Source organism: Cyprinus carpio, chromosome A16 (assembly GCF_018340385.1).
Source record: "Cyprinus carpio isolate SPL01 chromosome A16, ASM1834038v1, whole genome shotgun sequence".
Lineage (NCBI taxonomy): Eukaryota > Metazoa > Chordata > Actinopteri > Cypriniformes > Cyprinidae > Cyprinus > Cyprinus carpio.
The window spans coordinates 12171644-12199054 of record NC_056587.1 but is presented as its reverse complement, the minus strand read 5'-3'; the positions used below and the strand labels follow the sequence as shown (position 1 = coordinate 12199054).

The 27411-nt window shown below is 36.6% G+C and overlaps 1 protein-coding gene across 4 annotated transcripts in view; it reads right to left on the bottom strand.

The window, feature by feature from the left end:
* The window catches only part of LOC109071936 (semaphorin-6D-like), a 140833-nt gene that overhangs the window by 22554 nt on the left and 90868 nt on the right, over positions 1–27411 (bottom strand). For all 4 annotated transcript variants that reach the window (XM_042772679.1, XM_042772677.1, XM_042772680.1 and 1 more), the window contains 13 exons: positions 19624–19820; positions 13665–13779; positions 13100–13157; positions 10867–10923; positions 10020–10121; positions 7290–7380; positions 6891–7013; positions 6718–6806; positions 6227–6444; positions 5980–6111; positions 5183–5338; positions 4780–4953; positions 1270–1407 (listed from right to left, as the gene is read on the bottom strand). In XM_042772679.1, coding sequence (XP_042628613.1) covers positions 1270–1407; positions 4780–4953; positions 5183–5338; positions 5980–6111; positions 6227–6444; positions 6718–6806; positions 6891–7013; positions 7290–7380; positions 10020–10121; positions 10867–10923; positions 13100–13157; positions 13665–13779; positions 19624–19762 — 1592 coding nt within the window. In that variant the 5' untranslated portion in view covers positions 19763–19820. The remainder of the gene's footprint in view (positions 1–1269; positions 1408–4779; positions 4954–5182; positions 5339–5979; positions 6112–6226; positions 6445–6717; positions 6807–6890; positions 7014–7289; positions 7381–10019; positions 10122–10866; positions 10924–13099; positions 13158–13664; positions 13780–19623; positions 19821–27411) is intronic.

The window sequence follows — 27411 nt, the reverse complement described above, 5'->3', positions numbered from 1 at the left end:
ACAAACTTCCAGTTTTAACAGGAAATACGTAAACATAGAGAGTGTGATTTTCTTTGAAAATACATAAACAACTATAAGTAACTCATTTGTAGCTTGATTTTCTTGAAAAAGTGTAAACTTGTGTCTCTGTCTTGGCAACATGGCAACAGTGTCTCAACCAATAGTGTGAGTTTGGGGCAGGTCTATCTTTTTGACCGACCAATACCAGATAGTTTGGGGAAACCTTTAAAAAATGTTATTTTTGCAAATAACATTTGATGATGCACAGAAATTACACAAACAGTGTTAAACTTTGAATACTGGAGGCTCAAAGAAATAAGCTCTTCGACCACAACAAACTTCTTTTGTTCTTTTAGGAAAAAAACAAAAACAAAAAAACTCTTTGAATCTAAACAAACACAGCTGTTTTTGCATCCAGCACTCGATGTGCGTGAAAACAATTTAGTGAGAAAAAAAACAGAGAGAAAAAAATAATGTTTTCTCACAAGTCCACAGAGAATCCCGTGTGATTGTTTCTCCTGAGGCTGAGCAGGCATGAGCTAACAGATTGGTAAAAAGTTAAGACATGGCTTTATCAGACATTGGGATTGTTTTTGGAAAGAAATTGGGACTGAAATTCCCTGATAGGATTTGGAGATGTTTTATAAGGAAATACAGTCTATCAGCTTGCTCAAACTACAGCTGTCTGAAAAAAAAAGAGGATTGTATGCTGTGTCTTGGCCTGTGGCCAATCAGATGGCTCTGATTTGCGTGTGAGTAGTCGCAGCATGTCGTGATGCTGGCTGGAAGACTGCAGCATGTAATGGAGGAAACACGTCTACATCAATGACGACCCTTCTCTGTGGCTACAAAGCTACAAGCTAAAACCTTTTGCCCTCTAAAATCCATCTGTGTTTAAATTTGAATGCATTTAAGAATGCATTTCTTTGGAAACACACACTGCTTTCAGTGCACTTATGGAGGACCTGATCCATAATAGATCAAAGCGATCCAGCACATAGGACTTTTCAGAAGATTCCTGCATGGCTGTCATAAATTTTTCTCTGAGGACTGAGCTGCTGCGCTGAATCATCAATAGAGTTTGTGATGCTGGTTCCACCTTCAATAAATGTTTTAATCTACTCTACGTTAGTAACACTTACGAGTTTACTTGATTAAAATAGTATAAGACACTTAAAGGTGTAGTACAGCATTGTATAAATTAAGTGCTCTCACATGTAATACATATTTAATGCAAATGATTGTGGGCCTGGGTTTAACTTCACTCACTTTTTGCAGTCGCCGTAGTCAGAACAGCGACTGAGTGGAACACGGATCACGCAACTTGAGAACGCCACAAACAAGGCATGATGGTCCTTGTCCAACTCCAATCCCAAAATCCTCCGGTCCTCACCACGTACATTACACCTGAAGAGAGAAAAGGTGTTTTGTGTTCGTATGCCATTAAAGAGGGTCCAAAAGTACCATATATGCACATAAAACATTAATACTAATAAAGGCTATGTTATGAATTGAAAGCTACTACTACAAAAAATGTAATAGGCATATTTCCTGAATGCATGGAATAAATAGATTACAGAGTACATTGTACAAAATGTGCTGTATACAACCAAAGTACAGTGCACAAAATACTGTATCCCACAATGCAATGCCCTTCAATTTGTAGTGTGAAAAATAAACTGAAAACAATTTTAACCATATTTGTGTCATACGCGGCAGGTTATTATAGTTAACTAAAACTACAAACATAAGTAAGGAACAATTGACGACTATTATCACTATTATCACTGATGATAATTACTGATAGCTTCAGACAACTCGTTATGACTAACCGCCATTGCCGAATTAGTGAGACAAATTAAACAGAAGTGTGGGCACAAAGTGAATTTAGCTCTTATCAACTACTAAAATCTTTTCTCATTTCAGTTATGCGTATGAATTTATTTCTCTAAGGTTGATCTTTTCATTTCACTCATGTTTGTAAGAGATTTTTCAGTTATGCATATGAATGTATATGGTTGATCAATGTTTGCACTAGCGTATATAAGAGGTTTGTCAGTTATGTGTATGAATGAATTTCACTATGGTTGATCAATGTTTTCACTATAGCGTAGCCTATGTACAGTAAGAGTTTTTTCAGTTATGCGTATGAATAAATTTCACTATGGTCGATCAATGTTTTTCATTTCAGTAGTGTTTGTAAGACCCTTTTCTATAATTATGGCCTATATGGCCCCTCATAGCATTCGGCAGGAGTGTCTTTACTAATAGCGAAACTGTAAGTTCATCTGCTCCAACAACAGTGCCGTTATTACCTCGCTAGTGAGAAATCTCATGTATCTTTTAAGTTGTTAAGCTATTTAACTAATAAAATCATCAGAGCAATGCTGACAACACGTTTCTGTGCATGTTTCCGTCTGTGTAAGTGTCTGTACTGTATGCGTTTGCGTTTGTAAGGAGAGAGCGGGAGAAAGAGAGTATATGCTTTTCGTACATAATTAAATGTAATTTTGTGGCAAAAACATGGGAATAATTGATCATTTTTATCATATTGTTTACTTAATTAATTTGCTTGGTCAGTGTTGTTGTGGGTTTTGGTTCTTCTGCTGTTGTAGGCTGTAAGGACCTCTGAAATAACTGAATCATTTGGCGAATTGATCTGGAGACGGTATGCGGTCAAGACCTGCCTGGAACTACTTTAGCTGTTCGTTTCCCTGAAAATCACATTCGAGCATTCAACAACGCCGTAGTGTAATAGAAAATAAAATATAACCAAAACTTATTGTATTTTAGCTCGGGGCCAAGACAATATTTGTCATTTTCATCTATTGCATCTTAATGTACTAACATGACTAATAATACAAATTAATAAAGACTATATAAACATATATATAACAAAACTTTAAATATAGAGTAGTCATGTCCTCCTGGTCACAGTATGCTTTCATTTTATGAAAAAGAGCAGCTCCGGATTCTTATCTTATTTTGTGTTCAAAAGGACATTGAAAGTGGTTTTAATGGAGGTCGAGGGCAAACCTTTCTCTCTGATTGAAGGAAAAAGCCATCCCCAATAAAAGAAAGAAAAAGAAAAACCCAATATAGAAAGAATTCCAATGTGTGTGTCACTCAGATGAGTCACCCCCATTGAGCTGATTGAAGAACGTCATGCCATAAGGATGACTGCAATTCATCTTCCTCAGTATCTGTAATAATCAAAATAAATCCTTTTCATCATGTTAAGTGTTATTCCCAAAGGGTAACTTTTACGTGAGGTGGGGTTTTCAGGGGAAAAAGTGAGCAATGCTGCTTGAAGATGTGGTCACATTTTGTTGTGGAACTTGTGAGTCTCAGCTGGAGTTGAGGCTGGTTGTCAGATACACAAGAGCAACACAAACATGGGCAAGATCCCAGGAGTACAATTACAGCTCCACACGTACCATCCGTCCCATTTACTGCAGGAGTGATTCTCTCTTAATCAAACGCCTCTGTCAACATTGAGTTTGGGGTTATGTGTGTGCATGTTTATGTTTGCCTGAGACCCGTCAGTGAGTGTGAACTGCATGAAAAAGAGTTGAACAGTGAAGATGTGTTTGTAAAAACCTTCCAGGTGAAGTTGTGTTTGCTCAGACAAGTGACATTTTCTCTGTTGCTTGGTTTCCTGCTCTGGGTAGACCTAAAGTCCCTTTACGGCAAGTCAGTCCACTCAGCAGCCATCTTGATATAGCTCTTATCTACTTGAATAAAAACTGAAATCTCTGAAACTGTTTCAATAAAATATTTCAAATAATCAATATCTGACAGCTGAATCAACAATTTTACATCTTCAGCTCAATTCACACTAAAAACTCACTACCGACTCACTAAACTCACACTATTTCTCAGGCTTGTCCGGTTCATGTGAATTCTAGAATAAACTCAATCAAAATGCAGATCAGCATCAGAGCCATAACCTCGTGGGCAGTGCTCTGACATATGGTTTAGCAGTGCCTCGGGCGAGTCCTCAAGATCTTTTCCCAGTCCTGTTCCCCTCTCTCCTCTCCCTTAGGTTTCCTGTTTGTCTCATAGTATCCCATTGTACTACCCCTTTTTTTCAGCAGCCTTGGTTTCAGAAGTATGTCTCTCATAGCAATTAAAAAAGTATCTGTTGAAGAGTTATGTCATGAACTAAACCAACCAGTTACAAACTTTAATTTGAAGCAAAAAAGTATTGGGAAATCAGACAAAAAGACACAACAAAAGGTACAACAGTGTGTACCACAGTCCCAAGAAGCACTGAGAATTAAAAAAACGAGAAACAAACTAACTGAATTAATTATTTATATTTTTTTTATATAAATGTATATAAAAAAATATACCATATGTCATTTGCAGTGCTTTCTTGGCAATGGATGGGCACTAAAGTATTTAGATTTTCTTGTCGTGATTCTTTGATTGGTGGAGATTTAATTGCAAAATTAACCAGGAATTCCACTGTTAAACACAATCATTTTTCATTTTCCATATATCATTGATTACAAACACTCCAGCTCATAGTAGGTCTGTCTTTAATGGTTGATAAATTATAATTAAAAAATCGATTATTCTATGGAGATTTTTACTTCTGGAATCTGACTGTTGCGCTCTATTGTAGCCCTTCCCACAGTGAAAACTTACTGGTCCAAAATGCTACATAGATGCACATTAAACAACAAAAAATATTTTTATTTTTATTTTTCAGTGCTGGCAAACAAAATAACATAACGTCGCAAAAAAGGAGTGCATGCGTGCAATAAAACTCACATGTTGGAGTTGTAAACATCTATGTCCTCCAAAACCTGCGTGCTGTAGGTGGAGTTTGGATGCATGCTGGCGAGAATCTTCAGAACTCGTCCATTTTCTGATCCCAGAAACAGAACCGTGTAGTTCTTATATGGGCCAGCTGCTGTATCCACAGCGATCTGGGTCAGCTTGAACCTACGTCAGGAACATAAGCTAATTAGTCTACAAAACTAATCTAAAACATGTCTTCCCATTACAACACTAAATGCTTATATAACACTAATAACAGTTGCCTTTTCTCTGGAGAAAGAAATGCAGATGTTAAGAAAACAACTGGATAAATAAAGAGAGACACAGAGTGCTAAAATAATGAGTGGTCAAGTGTATAATTTCTGTTGGAGAATGTGTGTTTGTGTGTGCATACCTGCTAGTGGTTCGTGTGAAGCAGGGTCGGTTGTTGACAGAAGGTACAGCCTCATCCATTAGTGGATAAGACTTAATGAATGTAAGAGTTTCATCAGGGAAATCTGTGGACGACTTATAACCAGCAGCAGGGCCATCACCAGCACAGGACCCCGGCCTAGAGAGAGATACAGAAAAACAAAAAACAATAACACTTCTACCTGCTCAGACTTTTCCCATGAAGGCTAATGGAAATGATCTACAAAAACAGCTCACACACAAACAATTAACAAGAACCATTCCAACCATCTCATGTTTTTCATGTTCATTTTTTTTAAAATACAGTAAAAACAGTAATATTGTGAAATATTATTTCAATTTAAATAACTGTTTGATATATAATTTAAAACATAATTCGTGTGAAGGCAAAGCTGAATTTTCAGAAGCCATTACTCCAGTCTTCATTGTCACATCATCCTTCAGAAATCATTTCAGCACGCTAATTTGGTGCTCAAACATTTCTTATAATTACCAATGTTAAAACAGTTGTGATGCTTAATATTTTTGTGAAAACTGATATACGTTACAGGATTTGTGATGAATAGAAAGTTAAGGAGAACAACATTTATTATTATAAAAATGAATGCATTCTTGCTTATTACTATCTTTTTTCTTTTATTATTGACTTTTTACTACTTGAAAACTGCACTCTATATCTTTTATTTAATTTATATTAATATATTTACAATATTTTAAAAGCATTTACAGATATTAGTATCAACTAGATTGTTCATATTGCGATACCCCTTCATGTCTTACCGTGGTTTGGGCACCATTTCATCAGGAACTGGCGTCCAGGCCAACTCGCTGTTTCGCTGCTCCTTGAACTTTCCATTAAACGCTTTCTCTATGTCATCCATGTAGAACGCACATACGGCAGAACCAGTGATGCTGAGGAGATAAAAGCTCTGTTGGATGTTTTTTTATTTTCCAACAAACAAACTATTCATAAACAAACCAAATGGATTGGAAGACTGTCAAATTTTATTGTGGTGAGACTCGGTACCTGTTGGCTTGAGTGGTAAAGACGCCTAACACCGCAGGCCTGTGGTTGATCTGCATGACATTGGTTAATGACTGAAGAACGTCAAAGTAGAAAAACGAATCGCCTGGAACCGAACAGTTTAACCGGGCTTTCAGGAAAGACGTCCAGTAGCGCTCCAGAACCCTTGGAGAGCCGCCATTATCATTCTTACACACACGAGCGACCCGAGAGAACACCACCTGGTGTAAGTAAATGAGACATAAGAAAAGTAAGGATGAACATTTTTCAAATGTACATTGGCAAATAGTTTGTTTTAAGCATAGTTAAATTGTTAGGCTTTTTCTAAAAACAAGAGAGAAAAAAAAGTTTATTTATTTATTATTTTCAATAATTGCAGTTAAGTTAAGTTAAACTCTTTTAAGGATGTTGACATATTTTTTTCTGGAAAACCAGACAAAAATAACTATATATATTTTTGCAGGATACTGAAGAAATGAACTGAAGTGTCTGACCTTGCCAAGGGTGGTGTACTCTACTGCAATCTCACTGAGGAAGAAGTAGATGTAGTTCCCGTACTCAATGGCATGAAGAAAATGAGGCTCTAAATAAACCAAGACATGATTCAAAACAAGAACTGAAATTATACAAAAAATAAATGTAGTTAGCTGAATAACAGGTGACTCACCTCGAAGCCATTTCGAGTCGTATTTTACGGTACGCAGGACAGGACTACTTTCTCCTAAACTTCGGTAAATCACTGCATCACTTGCTAGAAAATCTGTCATTGTGGCTGAATAAAAGTCACCGCCTGGGAAGTGAGGTGAGAAATAAGTATGGATAAATCAAAACAACACGAACCCCACAAAGAAGAGCTCAGTTCAGTTCAGTGTGTATATGGCACAAAGAGGAAAAAGAGAGACGCGTCTCATCTCCCTCATGTCCCTTTTGAATCTCTGTGAGCTTCTGTGATCACTGCTGTCTCACTGCGACTTCCTGCGCTTTGTAAAATGTCAGTGGAACACTTATGAGATTATAGGAGATTGTGTGTCTTCCTTTCCAGACGGCTGCTGCTCTGCCAACTCACCGGCAAACAGGCCAACGTTGGACTGGCGGGATTCGAAAGGGCAACGGGCTTGACCGACCACCTCCTCTCCATCCTGCTCCAAAGACGACATCTGACCGGACAGAAGAAAGAAAAAAAAGATCCTTTACACACAATGAGCCAACTAAAGAACCCTAGAAATAGAACACTCTATTCAATTCCTTGTTGATTTGGACCCCATTGAAGTTTAATGCTTGGGCAAAAAGAGGTGAGGGCGAGTAAGTGACTGAACGTAAATTTTTTTGGGGAATTGTCCCTTTAATATTGTAAATTCTGATTCAGAATCTTTTGAGAAAAGAACTGTGATGCATTGGTGAATCGTTTACAACGACAATGAAAAATATTTGGTTGTAAATCTATTTTCACTCCGAAACTGCTGTTAAATTTCACAAATAATTCCAAGTACGTTTCTTGTAAAACATACTCCAATAATCTTTATTTAAAACTCTGAAAAACCTTTCTTTGCAGTGTCATTATAAATACTATTTAGGGCATGTTTTAAATACTGGTTGGTGGTTTTTGCACAGACTTTTGGGAGCTTGAAATCCAGTATTGTATAAATGTGGGCCGGTGGGTGGTGTGTGTTCCATGGTTGTTTCGTTTTGTTTCTCTTTGGGAACTGTAGGTGTGAACAGTGTGCCAGTTTTTCTTGTTAGTCAGAGGCAGAGCAGAAGCTCCCGACCTGTGGTGTTCACAGAAAAAAACAGTGTGCTAAATGCCTTTGTTGGGTGACGCACACATATCTGCGTACAAATCCACACAGATATTCACCCTGCAGGGCTAGAGACGTCCTCACAAAGACGGCTGGATTACACACACGCACAAACACATTTAGCAGTGCAGCTGAGAGGGTCCTATGGGCATTCTGGTATTCAGGGTCACATTGTGTGTCATCTCTACCAGATTAACACCTACTGAAGCTCACCAGCACTTACACTGCCCTGTAACTCACAGGGATAGAAAAGAATAAAGGGGAATTAAAGCTGGAACAGCACTGGATTGGTTCTTTGTCAAAGAGTGACTATCTATACCTCTATTGAGGAAAGTGTGCCTGTTTGTTGTTTAATGTGTCTGAATATAACTTTACTAGAAATATGAATAACCTAAACCTTACTCATACAGGAACGAATGGTAAAACACAGCAAAACCAGTGCTAGTAACAGATATATTATGCCTCTCTAAAGAAAACCTGCATTACAGATGCTTTTGGTGCAAGAATCCTTGGAATAACAAACAGATACTGGGAAACAAGCATGTACAAATAAATGTTCAACATCGGTAGATACCGATAATTTTTTTTTTTTCATTTTTGAATATCTCAGCTGATAAGTAAAATCACACAGAAATATTATGTCTCTTTGAAGAAACCCCTCATTAAGGATGCTTATGGTGCAATACCGATAAAATATCTTTAATATCTCAGCTTATAACCGATATGGCACCGATATATTGTGCCTTTCAAATGAAAACCTTCATTATTGATACTTCTGTTGAAAGAATTCTTGACTAACATAAACAGACATTGGGGAAACCATGTTATAATAGTCACAAATGTCAAATTGTACTTTTCCAAAAGTCTCAAAACTCCTATTTCTCCTTTGCAGTTTTCCAGAAAGTTCTCCACAGTTAACGTGTAACCTCTCGAGCTGTGATTTGAGAGTGAAGGAATGCATGAGAAGACGAGGCAGAGGAACTGAGTGACATGATTTGCACGACGTGACATATCGTCCTTCTCCAGGGCTCTAACAAACTGGCCTTCTCCTCGGAGAGATCCAGTAAAACGAGACGGTGAGGGAGAGAAACGGAGACAGATGGAGAGAGAATCGCAGAGGAGGAGGAAAGCAAGGGATTATGGAGGGAAGATGCCTTTAGGGTAAGGTGCATAAATCAAGATCTCCAAAGAGCCTCAAACGGAAAAATTGAGAGCAGAGTCTCATCCGTGAGGTAAGCTGACTCCCTGCTGGCCTCCTCCAGAGTTTAGTCAGATTTATATGCTCTCTGGCAAACAAGCACACGGGCACATACACACACACCGCTCAGGAACCGGTCTGCTAATGTTGATGGAAAACCATCAATCACAGGACAGGCCTAATTCCACAGTGAGTGAAATGACAGCAGCCAATCATATTAGTGATTTATTCAGTCACATGACCTGAAGCGAAGTCACACAATATTTTTGAGATGCATCTAGAAACTTATTCACTAGATGCATTTCTATTGTAGTTTATGTGCATGTCTTCTCATTGAATAAAACTTTTACCCACCTTAATTTTTAATGTCTATTTTAATCATTTTATTTACCTCTTGGTGCTTCCATCCAGCATTTTTTATGCATTATCCCAAAATACACATAAACCCGGTTAATGTCTGACTAACATGCGTAAACATTGCTCATTGCAACTGCAGAAAAATGCTTAGTTTTATCAACAGCCAGGTTTGGTGAGAGAAAACACAGAACTCCCTCATGGCAAATTCAGGTTGCAAACAGGTGTGACAGGATATGAATTCATTTCTGATAAGGAGCAGGGTATATACATTTTTGAAAAGGCCTAATATCCAAATTAATTTTAATGCTGACAAATTTAGGTAAACGTGTGCATGTAAACATGTCAGTTTCGATTCTTTAAAGGGAAGCTTTAGAAATCTGTGCATCTGTAGGAGGTGTTTACAGTGCGCAAGTATGTGTGTGTGACAGAAATAGACTCATCATACCTTGTAGTTGCGACATGTTGGGTTGAACGCATTGGTTCCACACGCAAAGAGAGTTTCATCGTTACGTGGCACCAGCACTTTGATGTAGTTGTAACACTCATCCTGTGAAAGACAAGACACTGGCTTTTAAACACACTATATATAATTCCTGATTGACACACACACACACACACTGACTCATCTTGAAGCTTACACCGAGCATCATTACTGACTATCTTTTTCCCCTCACTTCCACATACACAAATTACCATAATCCCAATGCTGAGCTCAAGGATCTGACTCGCTCCCTGCAACTCAGTCTTCAACCAACAATGATATTATAAAGCCTGTGTGTGTTCGCAAATCTATATGTACTGTATATGCAGCCACCTGTGGAGAATCACTTATTCTCAGTCCAGACCATTTACTGACCATCTGATACATACTGACCACAACACAGGAGAGTGTCTTCTTGATCTGGCAAGATCTAATCTGATTGGCTGCCTTGACACAAATTTTTGTAATAAGGATGCAGTTTTTTTCTGACTGACAATTATTTTTATGTTATGGCCAATAATTGATAAACTGATATCTTTATTAAAATTCTATACTATTTTGCCTCATTACATTTAAAATAAAACACTAAAACATCCAATAAAACATTTTAAATGATCTATATGTCAGTCATGTGGTCTCTTCCTGTCTATGTTGGTCGTTTTTTCCCAGAATAAGCTGCAATGTGGACCAGACCTGCCGTTTAGATGAAGGTCTGGCTATGCGAGACTAATAACCACTAAACGCAACAGTTGCTGACTTCTATCACAATTACAGGGAGGGGGGGGTTGAAATAAAAGGGCTGTGTACTCACGCTGTTTTTCCCCCTGACTGTGCATTTCTCCACATCCTTTGTCTTCCATGTCAGTTTCTGCCATACAAACAAACACACAATCATGGGTTCATCGCTATTCACAACAGCTGCAAAGGGAAAATTTCATTTACTTCAATAACATAATAAACACATAATAAACATAAAAAAGAGGAAAGAGAGTTAAAGAATGAGGACTGAGCAACAAGAAGGAAGAGGGAGAGATCCCTGAGGTTGTTAACAAGCTGTGTTCAAGAGTGTGATTGTGTGTGTGTCTGGGTGCTTGCTTGTGTCATTAGGTCTGGCTGTATTGCAGAGATTTACTGGGCCGCCCCATGTCAGCCCACCCATCAGGAACAACAGGCAATCATCACCCACACACACATACCATGACAAGCTAAAAACAGCACTCTCACTAACACAAATATTTGCTGCTGTGACATCTTACTCTCAACAGTTAAGATATTAATGTCAGAGAGACCCAAAAGTCGAAAACCAGAAAGCAATCTCTCTATGAGCAGACGGTGACAATTTCCTTTGCCATTTAAAACAAAAAAGTATATACACTTTAACATTCAGAACTCACGTTAATTGGTCTCTTAGGAGGAAAAACAACAACAACGTATACTGAATAAGGTACAAAAATTGATGAGAAAAGGTACTTTTTTTCTTTTCTTTTTCAACAAATGGTAAGTGCTTCAACCTTTTGAAAATGTTGTAAGTGAACCTCAGGAGATGAAGCTAAACTGTATATGAACAGTTTTATTCTCCATTCATTTTATATCAAGCCTGCAATTCCCTAATTATAAACATTTAGCAAATAGAAAATTTTGAAAAAACAATTATTGTAAACAAAATAAACAAACTGGGATTTGGACAGGGTTTTGGGACAGTTAAATGTAAAAAAATATGTTTGGGTGATATAATATATTTTAGTAATTAATATTACTAATTAATTAGTAATATATTTTAGTAATTAAACTAATTATGATATTGCTGTATAATTTTATTTGTTTGATAGAGAAGGAGTTCTGATGTGGGACAGACGAAAATACCAATATTTTACCATATTTTAATGAGGCAATACAGACATTTTATGTCTATGTTTATGTTATTATGTCTATGTTTATTTTAATTGAATGTATCCTGTATGTAGGATTGACACCGAGTGTTTGAACTAGGTATTGCAGTCCAAATTCAAAATATTGGAGAGGGTATTTTTCACATGGCCGCTCCTCCTCAAATTTGACGCACATGCAGGTTGCCAGATAGATGACACAAACAGGAACTAGCGCACTTGACAGTGAATCAAATTAAATACGCTGTGTTTTCCGTCAACTGGCAACCCAGGGTGCTGAAATACAATTGGGTAAACTGGCAGTGGGCAGGTTTCACAAACCAAATCAAATATCGACATTGCGGTCCGGAACACACATTTTCAAAGGAGAATTACTGACTGTAGCATTGCTTTTCAGAAAAACAAGTATGTTAACTTAGAATTTTTCTTAAATATCTGCAAATATATTATGGTATTTTTATGCTTTGGTAGAGTCAAAATCTTAAATACAGCACCTTTAATTCTGTTAAAATTACTACCTACTTTTTGTTATAATTATATTAATTATTGTTATAAGTTACAACCATTGTATTTCATTTGTTATTTGTAATTACATTAAAATAAAAATGAATAAATAAATAAATAAAACATCAAAATATAGCATGTTGAAATTGCCAACCATGTACTGCAGTATGCTACAGATTTCAACACAGATTTCTGTGAAAATAATTAAAGCTTGTGAATAGGCTTTTTAATAAATGAAATGCACGTCCAATGAGCTTAGCTAATCACAATCAGTCATTAACCTATAGAAATCTTACAGAATGTACAGTAGCATATAAAGCCTATTTAATTCCAAGTGTGCAGAAATTCCACACTGAGAGCAGAAAATGGTTCTATAAAACTAAATTATGGCTGTTTTTTGTGTTAAAGACCTTGACTAGCATTTCAAGTGGACCTCAGGGAAAAATAGACAGTGCTATAAAAGAGTGGAATATGTGTCCTTTAACGCCTCCATAAAGAGAATTGCTCATTTGAAAAATGGGATTTCTGAATGGTTCTTCCCCAAAGACGAATAAAAGTGAATATTCCAACATCACGCATTCACAGCACTGATCTGAGAGAAAGAAAACCATTAGAGATGACTGAAACAGGAAGTTGAGAAAAAGGTGAGCTTACCTGTTGGGGAACAATACGCTCCGCTGAAGCACTGAGGTTAATGGCAAAAACGTGATCTCTACAGAGACAGAGAAAGAGAGAGAGAGAGAGACAGAGAAAGAGAGAGAGAGAGAGAGAGAGAGAGAGAGACAGGAATGCCAATATTCTCATCAAGTATTACAGCAACTGAGGTTCTTTCTGCCAGTTCTTTCAATAAATAACAATACAGTGCCAATAACACCTTGAGCTGAAATGAAAGGGGCATAGGACAGCTAAAACGAGAGAGAGAGAGAGCATGAGTGGTGAAGAGACAGACAGAGAGGAAACAGAAGAGGTGAGAGAGGTATCAGAGAGCGAGCGAACATCCATCTGTCTGCAATCCAGGTCTGAATGAGACTGATTGGCCCAATCACACGACCCTTATCATTAGTGTGTGAGTCTTACTGCTGCAGGCGTCTGGATAAACAACACTAGTGTGTACCGATCAGGAGATCTGGAATTCCCAGTCGATGTTGCATCTTGAATCTTTTGAAATGTGTGTGGCTGTGGTGTTCCGTGAATGTGTGATTGAACTGACATGACATACCTTGCAGCAATGTAGACCATGTGATTAATCCGCAGCATCCTCTGAAAATCCAGCCCCAGTCTGGCGGTGTCATTATCTGACATGTTCCCCTGGAAACTGGGGTACAGGTAGGTGCCCATGAAGGAGGAGAGAAAAGACTGGGTTAAAATCAACTAGAAATGCTCAGTGCCTACTCTGATCTCTGTGTCAATGATGCACCTAAAGGATTATTCTTATTTTAATAGCAACATTTTTTTCTAATTAACTGTAATTTGTTAACAACAAATAAATGTGTACAACAACGTCATATTGCATCTATACTTCTTAGGACTATATATAAGACTTTAATAATAACATTCTGGGTCATCAAAACATAAAAAAAAAAAATCATCAGTATTTGGCTTATTAGCCAATTTTCCAGTTAAAAATAAATAAATAAATACACCTGAAAATATAAATTTGTCATAATTTTTAGTAAAAAAAAAAAAGACTAATAATAAAAAAAAGTATTAAAAATTGTATTTCTTACACAAATTATATCTTATAGGCAAGTAGTTTGTTTTTCATAAACCCAAATAAAATAGATTTATGCTTAAAACATCCATGAAAGAATAGCAATTTACTTCAGTAAATTAAAAAAATAAATAAATACATGTACACACGGGTGACCAAAAGTTTAGAATAATTATGTCTCTTATGCATATTATTGACCAAAAATATAGCAAAAACAGTAATATTGTGCAATATTATTACTATTTAAAATAACTGTTTTCTATTTTAATATATTTTAAAAATTAATGTATTCCTGAGATGGAAAATTAGTCAAATTTTTCATCAGCCATTAAAAAAAATCAAGTAGAAATTTTGAAACATTTGTTATTGTTTTTTTTTTTTTTTTCTGTTGCCTAGTATTTTTTTCGAAACAGTGATATACAACTGTTACATAAAATAAAAAAATAAAAAAAAGTTATATGAATACATATAAATTTAACATATATTCCCTAAAAAGAAGACATAACACACAATTTCCATCTGCAAGCCGTGACATCGACATACATAAAACAGGAACAAAAACAATATAAATTTATAAAACAATCACAATCGTCACTGAAATGGCAAGAACAAACAAACACACTTGCACAACTCCGTTTCGGCCCTGAAGAAATAAACTACATCCACTGTTCCCTTAACGCTGGGTTCTTTGTGAAGCTGAACAAGGTTATCTTTCCCTCACAACCAAAAACACACTTCTTTTGTGACATTGTGTTTTTTGTGGTAAAAAACAAAATGACAAATCCTTCTCGAGCAACTCCTGTGCAGTGCTGCAATTTTGCTAATTTTAAGGACATTTAAATATTTTTATTGGAAAAACAAGACAGGAATTCTGATTAACAATATGTATGTTGGATGTTTGGTTTGTTTATTTTATTTCTTGTGTCTGGGGATCTTGATCAATAAAAAAAAAAATCAGCCCCCACATATCAAAAACTGTTTCATGTTTATAATGATTCATATTACAGATCTCATTTTGCTGCAAGCAATGTTGATAAGTGTTTACATCTGCTAATTAATCTCATTTACACTTAAATAGATTAATTTCTAGCACAATGTCAAATATAAGTCATGAGTCACTTTGGCATGCTCTCTTTCAGAGGCCGAGTGGGTCACACAACATTTTCAGACCCGCAGAGACCTCTTCAATGACCTGCAGGGACCTTTAATTTGCAGGTCTATTTGGAAAGTAGCAGCCACAGGGTGACAGATATGACCTTGGGGTGAAAAGAAAATCTGGACATTTTAATGATTCCTGTTAGTACAGTTATTCAACTGTGTATTGTTAGAGTTCCTCCTGAGCTTGGCAGACCACAGGTGGCTGCAGTTGGAAACCGACACTTGCTCTGATGTTCAGGAACAGCGAACAAACATGCAAGGGTTAAATTAGAGCTGAATCTTCACTCTCTTCTCAAAGACACTGACTGGGTAAACACCATCATCTGATCTCGGCAGGATCATCACTCAATAAAGCTCACCTAGAGTGTCTGCATCTCAACATAGAGCCAGAGCCAATGAACCAGTGATATGAGAAAGAAAATTAAAGTCTGAAAATCACTGCATGAGAATATTCGAGAAATCTTATTCTACCAAACTGCAGTTTTAAATTTTAAAGGCATGAATACACTTTTAAAATGTATACTTAAGATTTTAAAACACCAAGCATCATAAACTTGCTGTAAACATGCATCGTACACTAAACGACTGAGAATCACACACTACCAAACTTTCAAGTCATTCTAAACTCATGCAGAAACATGCATCTCGGTGCTAGGAGAAGCATGAGAAATAAAAACAGTGCATTCTAAAATCGCCTCAAAATATCAAAAATGTTTCAACTATGTGATTTTCTGTGAAATCTGTCAATTCCAACAGCCCCAAATCTGCTGACTGACAGCTAGCATCAACTCCAGCAGACTGCAAATCGGGGCAAACATCTGCACAGTGTAGTGTTTTCCAGCATATTTACTAACAGGTCTAATTAATATTTTTATGCTGTCAAGATAAATACAAATACAAATATAAATATAAATAAATACTAAATAAATACAAATACTATCTGAATGAACAAATAACCAAAGTTTGTATTCCCATGGCAGGTGTGAATAACACTAAACTAGGGATGTACTGAAAATGTAAAAATTCTTGCCAACATCAAGAAATTAAAAATAAATAAACACAAATAATACTTTCATGACATGGCTGAGAACAAATGTATATAAACTGTTTCTATTAAGATTCATTCATTTAAATCAATTGTAACATTAAAATGTAAATTATTTATACTAATTTGTCCAAATTAATTTAATTAAATATTAGTAGCTAAAATTATGTGTATGTGAATTCAGGCATCTCAACATTATGACGGTACAGTATGAATACTTTATATTGATTTTAAGATTTGCCAAACATGGTATTTATGATATTTATATTTATGATTAAATTATTAGTGTTACCATAAACTATAAATAAGTGAGTGCTGGATTAAGGTAGAGACCGCAGGGAGTACCGCAGGACCCGCGGGACCCAACGCAACAGGGTGCGGTGTGGGACAACTCTTGATGGATGAGTGCGGGCGGGAAGAGACTCGTGTGTGTGCGGGATGCGGGAGAATAAAATAATTCACGGGACTCCAGCAAAATAGAAGTTATCTAAACATAAACTGTCTGAAACATTAAAAAATGTATTTATCTGTCACACAAAAGCAAATAAGACAACTAATATTAAAATTAAAATGATTGACATGCGCAAGCTAGGCATAGTTTCTATTTATAACACGTGTTGAAAGGGTTGCAGTATAGCCAATCACAAACTCAGCTGTTTATTTCTGGAATGCAATGCCCAATCAGAGGTGATTATGTTAGAATCCACTCAACACAGTGCTGAAATCAAAAATAAAATAAAATAAAAAGTGTTGGATAAAAGCGTCTGCTAAATGCATAAATGTAAATGTAATTTAAGTACATATTAAAGTTGATCACACTGTATGACATGAGAAACAATCTGTATGGATCCATTCATAGCACAAGTTTCTCAAACCCAACTTTATAAACATGGATGCCAACAGTGTAAACAAAGACACCATGTTTTGTTAAAGCTTGTTTTCCATGTTTTGTTAAAGATGCTGCTTTTTTTCCACCTCTAATGTGTGGGCTGCACAAAGACCACAGGGCTGATGGGACCATCGATGGGTGGAGAGAGATATATATAAATATGCAAATACACCAACTGTATTAACAACTAGTTGTTCAGTTCACTTCTGTACAATGAAAATCCAATTCAACAATTAAATTAACTCCTGAGAATTAAGACAGTGAACATCACAATCAAATTATACATTAAATATGTGTCATGTGTACAGAAGAAAACTGAACAACTAGTTGTTAATGCAGTTATGCCACTTGCTGACAGCTCCTCTGAGCTGCTGTGTGAGAAAAAAATCGAAATTGAGGTACCTGTCTTGACTCATTTGCATATTTCGATATGGTCTCTGTGCACTGTAGCTGCTCCCACCATCCCTGTGCTGCAGAACAAACCCATACATTACAGTCCAGGCCAAACATGTTGTTTCAAAGCAACTCTTTAACAAGCATAAACAAAACATTGCTTGTTACTGTTGGTTGCATGTTGCAGTTGTCACTGCCCTAAAAATATTGTGTGAACAGAACAGGATTTAGCACTCAGAAGAGGAGTGACAACCATATTTAGCTACAGTATGAATACGGATGCGGCCATCTAATGGGCTTAAAGGTTACAATGTGTAGAGGTTGTAGAACAGAGCCAAGTCTCGGGATGTAAAACCACACATACACATACGACAAGCACATAAACACACACACAGGTGGAAATGGTTGATAAATGGGTCTCATTACTCGTGTGATGTTCTTTTTGGAGAGCTCTATTAGCCCCAGCTATCTGTACACCAATGGCTCTGAGGCTCAGTATCTGTTTCTGAGTCCAGCTCTCTCAAATGTGGTCCGGTCGTTTCAGCAGAACAAAGGACGCTGCAGAGCTCCCGTATCTGCTCAAACATGACCCCCCGAGCCTCCTCTGTCAATCATGGTACATCCATGCTGAATTCTGTGTTTGAAAGTTAAAATGATAGGAAATGAATGTGAAAATGGGACCACAAGCTAGATTCCAAAAGAACCCACATGATTTATAGTTCAACCAAAACAGAAAATTCTGTCATCATTTACTCAACTTATGTTGTTTCAAACCTGTATGATTTACTTTCTTCTGAAAAAAAAAAAAAAAAAAAAAAAAAAATCAAAATGAAAATAATAAACGTAAAAAAAATTAATTAAATAAACAAAGACGATATTTTGAAGAATGCTGGTAACCAAACAGTTTCAGTTTCCATTGATTTCCACTGGATGTATAAAAATATATTAAAAACAAAAGGAACCGAAACTGTTTGGTTACCAAACTTCAAAATACTACTTTGTGTTCCACAGAAGGAAGAAAATCATACAGGTTTGTCTGTCTGTCTGTCTATCTGTCCATCCTTTCATCATCTAATAATCCATCTGTCCATCTATCTTTTTTCAAAACCTTCAGTCAAGATTTTTTCCAAGTAAACATTCAAAGCTTGTATTGACAAACTGCATTTCTAGTTCAATTGTTAAATGTATCTCAGTTCATTTTACAGTTAACACTGAATTGTGTAATTCTATATACTGTTTGCAACCTCAAATCAAATTCAATTGAAATTCAGTAACTGAACCTTCAGTTCACTTCTAATTGGCTCAAAACCCTGCCACTAAGCCACAGCTTCAACTAAATCAACGTAAAATAACACTTTTTGGTTTCCTAAAGAATTATGAACAATATATTGCTGGGTTGTATGGACTGTATAAAAATTTTGTTGTCCACAAAATATCAACATAAAACAGTAAACACTTCTATAACACTTCATTTGCAATTGAGTTGGCCTCTCCACACCCTGCTGTTTGCTACACAGCCAAGATTGAGGAGTTTTTGTTTGCCAATTAGTAACAACTTCACAGCAGCTTTGAGTAAAGCTGCTCTCTCAGACCCAGCGGGTTTGGAAGCTGGGGAGTAGCGTGGAGAGGAGAATCGGGATGGGATAGATTAGGGCTGGGAATGGGAAGGTGGAGTGAGGATGGACTTGGCAGCCATGGCTGCTGATATACGTATTTGGCATGTGAAATGCTTTACGCCTGCCAAGACCTGATTGCTTGGCAGGAGGCTTACTTTTAAACTCTGGGTACGGTATAATGCGCCTATTGCTATATATCTTGCAAGATAAAGCATTCATAATTCCAAGTGCCACGATTGAATAATAAAGATGTGAAATCAAACCAAGGTTTCAACACTCTTTGTATGCCTTGAGTTAAAAAGAAATCTGAGAAATAATGTCACTTTTATCTCAGGAACTGCTGGTGTTTTGTAGTTTTATACTTACGTTCACTATCGACGGTGCTGATGGGCTCCAGGTCCTGAGGGAAGGGCGGCGCACCATGGCATGGATGTTTTAGGCAGGTGAGGGTGAGCATGAAGGTCAAGGCCAAGAGGGGCCGCGACCCCAAAATCACCAACCTCATTTCAGCTAGAGCATAGAAGTCAGCCACACAGCATGACCCAAAGTAGACTGAACCCCACCTGAAAAGACAACAAACGAGAGTGATCATGACAATGGCCGTTTTAAAAATGGTCACTGCGAACCTCACTAAAAAGGTTTTTTGTGCTTCTACCTGACTAAAAAAACTTGCAAGTCACTGGCATGTCGTTCAAAATCTGTATGACTGTGGAACACAAAAGGAGAAATTTTTGAATTTGCGCTAGCTGCTCTTTTACATCCTATTACAATCATAAGGGCCGAGGCTTTTAAGCTTCAGAAAGTGTTGCAAAATGGTTTATAAAAGCTTCACAAGACTTGAGTCATATGTACTGTACTACTTTTAGGATACTATTATGGTTATTTTGCGTCATTTTTGAAGCTTGAAAGAAATGTGGACTACATTGGAAAATAGCAACTAGCATAATTCTTCTTTCTGGAAGAAATAACTCAAGATGGGTTGTCAACAAAGTAAGTAAATAATGACTGAATTTTCACTTTCAATTCAATTTTATATATTTAAGCACCCTGCAGTCACACTGATTTAGACAATGTTTCTCCTATTAACATGCTCAATGTATTAATGGAGAAACAGAGCTCGGGAAAGAGAGAGATGGACTGAGTGAGTGAGAACACAAGGTTATATTATATGGGCCCCAACCTGAGGGGCACCTGGCTCATTGACTCAACCTTTACAGTCTTTCACAGGTGACTTGACTCAATTAACCGCAAAGGCTACTGGGATGCCGTCTCAGTCTGTCAGCTTTTACACGAGGCCAACAGGGATGGATCAAAAACTTTTTTTCAGGGCAATGGGAAAAATGAAAGTCTCCTGCCAAAAAGTCCTACTGAAAATAGGCTGAATTATTAATGAACGCTTTAAATGTTTGCATTAGATTCATAATGGACTGAGATACTGGCATTAATGAGTTTGGCATCAGATTATTCTACATGATACAATGGCCAAAAAAAAAGAAAGGGACAGGGCAGTGTGCTTCTAATGGAGCATGTTCCACACACTTAGGAAACCACGTGCTCTTCTAGAACTAATACAGCACAAAATGTGAGACAGCATCTTTCCCAGATTGAAGCTGAAAGGATCATGGGGTCATTTTTATATGGAAACAAACAAACAAGCACAAATTATACCATCCGGATGTCTCATGACTGCAGAACTAGAACCAAAGCTGTGTTGCTTTTCATGGAATTGACGATGGGGAAGAGATCATGTGAACACTTATGAATACAGTGTTAAAAAAAAAAAAAACTTCTAAAAATAACATTTTCACCAAAAAAACAAAAACGCAGCACCAATGGTGCGAGACAAATTACACATTAAAGTCTAATACTTAAAGTCCTGATAAAAATGGAAGTAGCAGCAGATCTTTTCTTCAATATTATCAAGGACATCCAAGTGAAATAGATTATCAAACAAGAAAAAAAAAGCAAACTTACAGTCGATTGTAATGTGAAAATTGTAAGAAAGGAGCAAAGTTTAGACAGACAAATTGATTGGCATACATTAAAATCAAATTTGTCAGTTTGGAAGATCTACTTTTGACATTTTGATAAAAAAATACATGGTAATGAAAAAAAAGAAACTATGTATGGAAGAATAGTTAATGAGATCAATAACATGCATTTAGAAAACTGATGAATTTTCATTTCAAGCCGACTTTAAGGTTAGAGTTTAGAACAAATACAAAAAAAAGAAGAACTTCAAAGATATTTAAAAACCTCAGAGGAATTAGGTCAAATTAATCCTTAACAAACTCCTGTCCTAATAATTTTCAATATAAATATGTCCCTTTCGCTCAAGGCGAAGCACTCTTTAGAGACCCAAAAGTCTGAGACCTCAGCGACGTCGCACAGATAAGACCAGACAGCCCATTCCTCCAAACTGCTCTCTCTGCTGCCATTAATACATTCTCCAAATGGCATCTCAATCAGCACTCAAGGCTGATGTGAACAGTGATAGGACTGGGAAACTAGTGAACGTGTCCCTCAATTAATTAAATGACCTAAATGGATTTGGACTTAATTACTTCCCCTCAGCTCACTCTCTCGGTCTCTGTAAAGCTCTGCAAATCACAGCCAGCCTTAAATAAACCCAGGTTCCAACAATGGTTTACAAGTCTTGGCACAATGATTCTCAAAGTCGGTTGAGATGTTTTCAGCCAAGTTTTAAGGCAGCATAGCATTTATCGTTCACAAAGAAAACAATCACCTTCATTATGTAAAACTTCTGCTATTTGGTTGACTGTATACCAGATGCTAATAAATAAAATTGACAAGACTTTTTATGGTATGCCAATCTGACATTAGCTAAACAGGGCTCCAAACAAAAAAATCGAGTAAGGAGCCATTGGCTCCTATAAGAAAAAAACTTAGGAGCCAAATAATTTTTTTTAGGTGCCACAGAATAAACGTGTTTTATTTATTTTACGATTATTATTATTTATTTATTTACATTTCAATCATACTGTCATGTGTTTAAGTCTCATCTATTCTTGACTTTATCAGCATTTTAATCCATCTTGTAGATGACCTGGGAACTAAGGTTCACTTAAAGTGGGAACTAAATGTCTTTTCCAGCTTGAAATCTACAGTCATTACAAATCAATTGTTCATTACACAGAGTCTGTACCAGTATCATGGAGCATAAGCATCACTTGGCCACTGAGTGTAGCTTGGGCTCCTCCTACATGAGACATTTCAGTAAGTTGTACTGTAGGATCTCTTATAAAATAGCCTACCTTTTGATGTTAATTCATGTTCACTATGTACTATATTAGGAAAGAAAAAGATTAAATGGGTTCACTTGCCCTTGAACTGAGGCACTAAAGCGACCGCGCCTGCCCCACACTGTATTGTTTGAATTTCGTTATGAATTCGGAATAATTTTAAAGCTGGTACTTTTTATTAAAAAGTTACAAAGCACAGTGCTTTTTGCGATTACTGGACGGCAGTTGCACTTCAAATAATGAAGTTAACGCATTAAAAGAACACAGACCAAGATATTGTTTAGAAGAAGCCATATTAGTAATTATTATAAAAGAGAATTGTTAACGATATTGCCAATATCCACATAGCTGACAGCTTTACCTGTTCTAGTTTGTTTGAGTTGTGCACGAAATAGACACTGTATTTTCTGCACTTTCCCTTCTTCCGTCTCCGTCATTTCTCTCTCGCTGCACAGCGGAGCTGCGTTTATCAGACTGTGTGCGTCAGCTCTGATCAGCGGCAGAGATGAGGACTGTCTGAAACTCTCTTTTTCCACTAAAACTTTGATGCGCATCGTCTCAGTTTAATACGTGAACATAACAAAGATTTGATCACAAAACAATTAGGAAAAAAAGGCATTACATTCAAATTTTTAAGTTATAACATGTAAATATAAACCCAGATAACAATAACACTCGGGCTGATTCTGGCTGAAATGCGTCTCTGTCGGTTCAGTCTCGGCATCGGTGAGAAGATATGGACCAGAGCCGCGCCGACTCTACAAAACACTTCTGGCTGACAGACGGCTTTTTCTCTATGGATCTCTGCTGAAAGCTGTTGTACACGCGGCAGGTCCACACTCGGTAGTTGTGTGTATTAAGCTTCAGCCCGAGTTCGTTTTATCACAGACGGGGCACTGCTAGAATGAAGCAAATCATCCACCTGAGAAAACTTTTTTTAGCGGTTAAATCCTGAGGAGCTTTCGGCGGGTAGTCGCCAGTGGCGACCTCAGCAAAAACGTCACTCGCAAATTAATATTTATTGCGACTGTTTTAGTCGCAGTTTGGAGCCCTGGCTAAAGAATAAACTCTGTTAAATCTCTTCGCAAAAACATTATGTACAGACACAAACAACTGAAGGAACTGCTCTATAGATTAGTTAAAATCAGAACTTCAATGCACACTGATTTTAAAGTTTGGAACCAAAAGACAGTTCAATAATTCAATAATAGAGATTCAATGGAACAGACATTAACTAGCCAACAATCGTTTCAAGGGGTGCTTGACCACTCACAAAGTTTCCCTGTGAGCTCAATTAAAATCTTAGGATGTTTTGGTATAGGCTTTACAGTATAATTGCAGAAATCTTTTAATTCCAAGGATTGCTATGTAGCACACCGCTGAGTATAAAGCCAAATCTGTCTAAATCAGACCACATCCATTTATATTAAAAAGATTCACCAAAAAATTAAAATCACCATTTACCAGTTACTTATTTTGATCCAAACCAACATGACACTTTATTATTCTGTAAAACATCAAAGGAGTGGTTTAGTAGAATGCTGGAGCAGCACTTGTCCATGCAATAAAAACGGAATGGGATCATTTCCAAAAGCAAAAGCAAACAATAAACACCATAGAAACATAGTAAAAGTTGTCCACATGACTTGTGCACTACAATCCAAGTGTTGTGTAGCCATAAGATATTTGTGTAAGAAACAGTCTGAAATAATTAATCACTAATTTTACAGTGTGGTAACCATTAACTTTTATCATACAGAAAACAGCAGCTTGGACATTCTGCTATAGTGCACTACCATTTAAAAGTTTGAGGTCATTAACGTGTTTTTTTTTTTTTTTTTATTTGTTTGATTTTTCTTTTTTGAAAACAATTTATAAATGTTATAATTATTTACAATGTTACAAAAATTTCTTTTTGAAATCTGTTCTTTTGAACTTTCTATTCATTAAATAATCCTTAAAAAAATATCACTGTAAGTGTTCCAAAAATCTTTTTTGCTACCACAGGAATAATTTACATGTTAAAATATAATAAAATAGATGAGTAATTTTAAGATGCAATAATATTCTTCCTAGGGCTGCCCTTGACTAAAGATTTATCTGGTCGACTAGTAGTCGTTCATTTTAAGCATTAGTTGACTAATAGCACGTTTATTAATAAACCATTTAAATCCTGCTAATGAGCATTTAGTTGCCTACACAGCCTAATAAGCGCTCAAGCGCATGCATAAAGCTTGCTACAGCACACCGGCAGAAGTAATGACAATGAATGTGTCAGGGAAAAACAGTAACATTAAACTGCATTAACATTTTAATAATCTATTGATAAACTAGTGTTTTCGGCATAAGAGATGAATTTGGCAACACTGACTCGTCATCTCCACAGTAGTGTAGGCGCCTGTTTTATATGGATTACATAGTCTGAGAATATATATATATATATATATATATATATATATATATATATATATATATATATATATATATATTTCAGATTTGAATTATTTCATTTGAAAGTAGACATTTCACTCTCTACAGATATATTTTTTAAGTCTGTAAAGTATACACGGAGTTTCGTGCTCAAGTTCACAGAGGCCGAGATGGCAGAAAGCGCATACTGTTACTTTCATTATTTTATAAAAGCGCAATGTTTTGTTGTTACAGTGAGTGCACACAAATAAATGTAGAGGCTTACATTGAGTGGCCATGTAAAGTAGCTACTAACATATTTCAGATGATAAGCCATTTGAGTTTGATGAATTATAGGTGAGCAGTTGGATGTACTGGATTACCACAAAATCCATTTTTTATGTAATTGTCTGTCACGGACTGTGTGACCTCACCACTTCCTGTGACTTTTTTTTCTGCGACTAAATGACTAATACAATTTTGGTCGACCAAGTCTCTTCTCATCGACTAAAGGTTAGTTGACTATTAGGGGGCTGCCCTAATTTTTCCACAAAACTATTTTTATTTATTTATTTTTAAATCCTACCAATATTACTCTATGTGATCCACAGAAGAAAGTCATAAAATTGTCAAGACAATAGGGTTCATTAATTATGACAGCATTTTCATTTTCTGGCGAACAATCCTTTTAAATCATACAGCTCTCCAAAACAAACCACCTACAAAACACATTATTTTATAAAAAATAAATAAAAATCCCCCCCCTTACAAAGTACACTGAGTAGTTTAACTCTCTTTTTCCAGGCAGGGGGCAAAATGTGTGTGCATGTTTGCAAACTGTTCGCGTCTCTCTCGCTCTTCTAATCAGTGCGCATTCATGTGGCGTTTGAAGAGACGCAAAACACTGATGAGCAGACAGCTGTCGATATGTGACTAAACCCCTGCTTATCCCTCACTTCCTCCATGGGTCAGCGCTGGCTCTCAGTCGGCTTGATGTGGGCCCATTGCGGGTCCTTGGAAAATGAGGCAGAGTTGTTGCAGCGGTGGGGAGGAAAGAGATTCAGTGCCCGCAATGGGGCACTGAAGTTTGAGGAGAAATCTCTTGAGCTCAGAATTGATTATCCGACATTCATTTGGATTTACCAACAGCTCCTTGGCTCACTTTGGGCTCCGCACATCCCTCCCTCTCTAGCTGCACTTAAAAAAAACACTTGCAGAGGCCAACATGGAAATCTTGATGGGAAGAGAACAGCGGCTTTTTATAGCTCATGACCTACACGGTTGTATCGCTTTTAAAGGATCTATATTCATTTACAGGTTGACTCTGTTTAACAAGCCCAGCTTTTATCACTGCTGGCTCACAATTAAAATTACGATTAAAATCTCATACGGATGAATTTAAATTCCATCAGCGGTTTAATACTTGCTTAAAGGAACATCAAGTCAGCCAAGAAGTAAGAGAGAACCATGATTTTTAATTCAAATAAGAGTTAGGTACTCTTTAATGCGATTCACCCCCTTATGTCCCAAGCGACACATAAAAAGGACACACTTCGCTCACTCTCTCCGCCTTCCACTCTGGGACCCTTTCACACCCTCAGAAGCAGAAACTGAATGAGTTTCCTTTCTGTATACATGGTCCAACATAATAAAGTCTGGTGTCCCTGGGCTCCTCTGTCATTTCAAACACGATTAAGCACATTAGTGCTCTGGCTCTCCACAGCCCATTACCCAGCAACCCCGCTGTCAGGGACCCACAAGTAGCTGTGAACAGGGGCAGAGGCCAGACTCTCCCTCACAATACTTTTAGAGATCCTAGAATCCAGTCGGAGATTCTAGAACTTCATTCTGAGTTGGTAATATTCAAAATCACTGCATGAGTTTAATGAGCCATCTGGAAACCCTGGGAAAACTTTTCTAGGGATAGTAATGATAAACCCATTCAGAACATTTCCACCAAAAATAATGCGGATCTGGAATGTAAAACAGCATTAGAGTTTCAATCGGTAAGGATGTATACTGTATGTCCAATAGAAGTCACTTTTTAAGTTATAGGAATTGGTAAAAATTGGATGCTTATTCATGCAACTCCTTAGTTTTACATTTAGATTACCTGTACTGATATGTAACACTTTTATATAACAATTAAATGTAACTGTTTGCAAATCTCAAAAATTGTATTTTTCATATAGTAAATTAGACTGTTACATTGTACAATTTGTTCTTAAATTCACTTTAGCATTTAATTCAATTTATTTTACATTTTAGTGTTTTATTTTTTATTTATTTAGACAAAATATTATAGAATTTTAATATTGGCCACTGACTGCTTATTAACTGATTTTTATTTTATAACTAACATTTGTTTTTATTACATAATTTTCTATTAAATAGGATTTATTTATATTTAATAGTATTTACATTTATCAATTAACAAATATTTAACTACTATTGAAATAGATCATAGGTCATTTAAAACCAA